Source organism: Vicia villosa, unplaced genomic scaffold (assembly GCF_029867415.1).
Source record: "Vicia villosa cultivar HV-30 ecotype Madison, WI unplaced genomic scaffold, Vvil1.0 ctg.000790F_1_1, whole genome shotgun sequence".
Classification (NCBI taxonomy): domain Eukaryota; kingdom Viridiplantae; phylum Streptophyta; class Magnoliopsida; order Fabales; family Fabaceae; genus Vicia; species Vicia villosa.
The window spans coordinates 297653-303519 of NW_026705350.1; the positions used below are offsets into that span (position 1 = coordinate 297653).

Consider the following 5867-nt stretch of genomic DNA (forward strand, 5'->3'; position numbering starts at 1 on the left):
TATTTTTAAGTTTGTTGCAATTAAATCAATGTGGGATATAGGAATGATTAAATCAGTTATATAAATTCCTTAATATTTGGAAATCGTTTATTATTTTAATAAAATAATACTTGGTATTTTTTGAAAAGATATGAGTTTTAAATTTACATGATAATTACTAAACATTTTTAAAGTAGTAATTAATATGTGATTTAAAAGTAATTGATATTGATTTGGTTATTATTTATATGGGATAGGATCAAATGACACCAAAGTGTCAAAGTTTAGTTTGACACTAAAAATAATTGATCGGTGATACTAAATAGCCTATTTTTTAGGAGAAAAATATGCTATTTATTTATAGCATTTTTTCTCCTAAAAAATAGGCTATTTAGTATCACCGTTTGATCAATTATTTTAACGGTTGAGATTTGGTGTCAAATTAAACTTTGACACCTTGATGTCATTTGATCTTATCCCTATTTATATATATAATTTTTATTTATAAATTGGACGGTAGGATATTTTAATTTAAAACAAAAAAAGAAGAAGAAGTTATTCCATTAAAAGAAGGGTCATGCTAACGTGTGCCCTAAAGGCACGTGTTAAGAGCTAAATGTAGAAAAAAATTCTTAAAAATTGTGGATTGTTTTCATAAAAAGTTTATAATTAATGTATTTATTACGTTTTCCAATACAAATTTAGTATATTTAGGTTTCTTAACATGTGCCCTTGGGACACATGTTAGCTTTATCCTTAAAAGAAAACTTAGTGGCGGCGGTAATCCACTATATATAAGGGGAACATATATTTCTTTGTTTAGCATTAAACTTAATATTTACTCTTTAAATTAGTTACTGGAACCCTTATTCCATTATTTTCCTTCATCCTGAGATATGAAGAAGAAGAAGAAGAGATCTTCTCAATCACTATCGGAACCTGTCATTGCTTTGAGAAAGAAGAAGAGAACTTGTGTCAGATCTTTTCAACAACAACTACAACTATCGTTTTCTTCTACACAACCTGAATTTTACTTACCAGATGATTGCTGGGAGCATGTCTTTTCATTCATCATCAATCCAGTCGACGAAACCGAAGACAAAAATAAACTCTACTTCAAATCCTCCCTATCTCTCGTCTCTAAACAATTCCTCTCCATCACCAACCGTCTCATATTCTCTCTCACTATTTATTATCCACAGCTTTGCTTTCTCCCTTGTTTTTTCCATAGATTCTCCAACCTTCATTCTCTTGACCTCTGGTTCGCCTCCTCGCATGATCTCGACAACAATGCAGCCATTGCTTTGGCTCTCCGTGACAGACCAACATTGAAATCATTATCTATTTTCGGAATTGAGCTCAAGGATGCAAACTATGTTTCTTCACATTACGTTGATTCCTTCCTGAGTTTGAAGGGTTTAAATTCTCTTAAGTTTCGGTATTCCAAAATATCCGATGATTTGCTTTACTCTATTGCAAGAGAAGGTCTTCCTTTGAAGACTTTTGTTCTTGAAAATTGTATCGGCTATAGTTATCATGGAATTTATGATTTATTATCCAACTGTCATGGGATACAACATTTGGGTCTTCAATATGTTGATTTTCTAAATAATCATCATGTTTCTAGGTTGTCTTTACTTCTTCCTGATCTAGTATCTATAAACCTTAGTAAATGTTCCAAGCTCACAAAATCAGCTTTGTTTACCCTCATTAACAACTGCCGTTCACTTGGTGAGATCACAATGGAAAGCATATATACTACTCAGGGTATAAAAATTTCTGATATTTTGAAACATTTTGATGTCAACCCTCAATTAAAGTTTCTACATCTGAGTTCTAATTTATTGATAGACGACGAGACCCTTATATTGTTTGCTTCCATTTTTTCCAATTTACAATTTCTTGATTTAAGTTTTTGCAATAACATAACTAAAAACGGTATTTGTCAAGTTTTAAGTAGATGTTCTAAACTTAAACATATGGACTTGTCCTACATTTATAATTTGAGAGGAGTTAAAATGAACTTTGTAGTTCACCAGCTAGAGGTGTTGGACTTATCATGTACAAATGTTAATGATAAAACACTCAATGAAATTTCAAAGAGTTGTCGTGGGCTTTTGGAACTATTATTGATAATGTGTGATTATGTCACAGAAAAAGGAGTGATGCGTGTGGTTGAAAACTACACCCAACTGAAAGAGATTTATTTGATGTGGTGTCGCAGAGTGAATGTTGATGTCGTTGTCTCAATGCTTTCATCAAGGCCATCATTACATGTGTTTTCATCAAGGCATCATTAAATGTGGGATGATAAAGTGAATGCTAATGTTGTTATCTCCATGATTTCATCAAGTCCATCATTCTCCATGTTATAGTGTCATAAAGAAAAAACTTTTTTCGTTAGTGTTGTCTTTTGCTAGTTATGAATGTATTATTTGTTGAAGTTTTGATTCTTAAATATTACATGTTTTTTAGATTTTAGATTTGTTTCTATTTAATTATCATTTTGTCGAATAATAATTTAAATATAGTTAGTTTTTTTATATGAAGTTTTAACTTTTTGATGTTTTTCTTTCCTTCAAATTGGATTATATTAATTTTCTTATATACATAAGATTTTTATTAAGATATATGTAAGAAATAAAAGACATGCATTCCAAGCATCAATAGCTGAACTGAAGTAATTAATTCACCTTTGAATTCTGTAGCTATGATCTAGCAACAGCAAGTAACACAATACACACAAATAATTACTACAACTCTGTAAATGAAATTTTTTACACAAAAACATATATTGCATCATACTACACATTTTAGATTCAAGATAATTATTAGTATTCTCTTCGAAAGAAAAAAAAGAACCTGACATAGTGGTACAATCTAACATAGTCTACTCTGTGTCGTGATATGATCACATGTGCAGGTGTGTTTGCAATACATTTGCTGTTATCAGTTTTGCATTCTCATCTCCAGTGTCTGAGTGTTATTTTGTTTAGAAGATCTAGAGGATTTAGCAATAAAAATACATTCATCTTTTCTTCAAAGAGTCGTCAAAGAGTTGTTACATGATTTGTTCTTTCATTAATTGACCTTATATGCATATATGTATGTATATATTACAATACATGTTGTTGTCATGTCTTGGTACATTTGTTTGCCTTCGATTCTGTGTTCGGTCCTTATGATCATTGCAGAATGTCATAATTGATAGCACCCTGAGGATTGTTGGCCTTGGCGATGGTTCAATAGCAGCGTGGCTTTAAGATGAAAAGTCAAGATTAAGTATTAACATTCTTTGGAGCAATTGAAATGAGCAGGGCGTATTTGAAGTTTCTCTGTCCATTATTATCAATTTTTTATTTGCAAATCGGCATCTTTGATCATTTCTTGAATTTCATTTGTTCTGCCAGTTTTTTTTTGTGATAATAACCACTCTTGGTGGTGTTGCACCTTACATTCAGTTGACTCATTCTTGGGAAAAAAAAGGAAATTACTTACTATCAAGTAAGGGTGATTATATATCAAGCAACAAACACTTAAATGTTAGATCGCTGAACTATATATTTGGAGGAAAAGTTCTTTTTGTAACACATTAATGCAAAATAAACATTTTTACTTAAACATTTTTACTTCATGACTTTTTTAATAAAACATAAAAAAATCACATAATTTTATTGCAGTGGGATTGTTGGGCAGATGTTCCGTTAGTTCTCTTTTTTCTCTATACATATCCATAAAAACTGTTCACTCAGTTTTCCATATGCCATACAAAGTCCCGCGACACTTCCGCAACCAACTAGATGCGAGCTAATTCAAGCATAACTTCTTGAAAAGTATTGTTCCATTCTACATTGTATGGGAAAACTTTCCTGTATTGGTTCTGGTCAACGCCCAGGTTGGCGATATCTGACTTGGATATGATCAAGGAAGTGTTGGTTACTAAGTGTGGAGAGTATGGGAAGGTTCCTTATAATCCACAATCCAAGTTTCTTTTTTGACAAGGACTTGTTTCTTTGGAGGGTCATCAATGGAATCTTCATAGAAGGATAATCAACTTGGCATTCAATATGGAGATTCTTAAGGTCAGATGCATGTCTTGTCAAACCATCATCATGGTTTTAAATTGCAGTCGCATATGTTATCTATAGCTATTTGAAATACACAATTGAAAAAGGATTCGAGTTAAGATTTTTTATCATATTCGAAGAAAATTAAGATTTATGGTTTCTAAGTTTTAATTTTTTGTGAGAAGTACTGAAAGAAAGCCAAAATAACCTGATATTGCTGATACTATGACAAATATATATTGGATTATGACCCAGGGCTGCACCCAAAAGTTTTCACGGGGAAAATATTTTTCTCTGAAGACTCGAAAAACCATATAATCTGGATTGTATAAGAATTTCCAACCTTATTTCTCCAACATTGTTAGATTAAACACATATTAACCACTAAAGTCTATGTCTCTCCATTATGTTAACTTCTCCCAGCTCATTCAATTGATACCTCTCATATCCCTTATGTTGAATAAGAATTCCTTAATCTCTTCTTCTCTTTCATCCCAGCAGTCATCGAACTAACACGTGTTTCATCAGACTCGGTTTCTTCATCAACATCATCCACTCTAGAGCTACAATTTTCTCTTGAGGTTTGGTAACACTTTCAATAATCCTTTTCATGATATTGGCAATGAGAAAACCATATTCTTCATCATCACTTAGTAACCAACACTTCCTTGATCATATCCGAGTCGGATATCACCAACCGGGGCGTTGGCCCGAACCAACACGGAAAAGTATTCCCATACATGCAAGACCACCTGTGGTAGAATGGAACCACTATTTTTAGAAGTCGTGGTTGAATTGGTTTGCTTTTGATTTAGTTTGTGCGTAGACGCATTTGATCTCAGATGAGTTTCCAAATATCGAACGTTAAAAAGGTTCGGATATACCTTGGTTGCGGAAGTGTCCTGGTTTCAATAAACTGAGTGACCGGTTTTAAGGACAAGTAGCAGAAGGCCAAAACCGCTCTGAGGATAGGCCGTAGCAGACCAAAATGGCAATGTGAATAGCCTGAACCAGACCGGAACAACATTGTGGATAGGCCCACCAGACGGAAATTCTCCTTGCACTAAAACACACAAGAAACGTCAGATTTGACTAGCTGCTGCAAACTAAAAATTGCATAACACACCCGCCTTAACCACACTCCCCGCAACCATATTGCGACAGAAACCCACGACTAAGCTGCGCATGGTGCCTCACACAGTTATTGCCATTAATTCAACATTCCTTCCATCCAGCTAGTGCCCCATGTAAGGTGCAACAAGACCAAAAATGATTATTATCACTAAGAAACTGCTAAAAGAAATGAAATTCAAGAAAACCAAGCCTTAAAGTTCAAGAAATGATCAAAGATGCCAATTTGCAAATATAAAAATTGATAATAATCTTGACTTTTAAGTCTTTACAAAATCTCAAAGTCATGCTGCTAGTGAACCATAGCCAAAGCCAACAACAATCCACAGGTTGCTCTCAGTTATGATGTTACTGCAATGATCATAAGGATTACACACCTAATCGAAGGCAAACAAATGTACCAAGACATACGTACCAACAAATTGTAATGTAATATATATAAGTTCGATTAATAAAAGAACAACCCGTGTAACATATCCACTAGACCTTCTTCTAAACAAAACACACAGATCCTGTAATTCATCAGAATTCGAAACTCATAACAGCAAATGTTAGTTTCATTCACTAGAATTAGTAAGTCTCATTCATTCACACTTCATTGCTAATTTCATATTAAATTCATATTAAGTCATTTTTTTTCTTTTCTTTTGAAGTGAATAATAATTATCTTGAATCTAAAATGTGTATATG

At 32.9% G+C, this 5867-nt stretch overlaps 1 protein-coding gene across 1 annotated transcript; it reads left to right on the forward strand.

Moving 5' to 3' along the window:
• The first annotated feature begins 875 nt into the window (after positions 1 to 875).
• On the forward strand, positions 876 to 2279 carry LOC131631200 (uncharacterized). The gene has a single exon (XM_058901980.1). It carries the CDS (start codon positions 876 to 878, stop codon positions 2277 to 2279), a length of 1404 nt encoding a protein of 467 aa, XP_058757963.1.
• Positions 2280 to 5867: the final 3588 nt, after the last annotated feature.

Coding starts and splice junctions, on each gene's coding strand:
- LOC131631200 (XM_058901980.1), top strand. CDS start 876: ATGAAGAAGAAGAAGAAGAGATCTTCTCAATCACTATCGGAACCTGTC.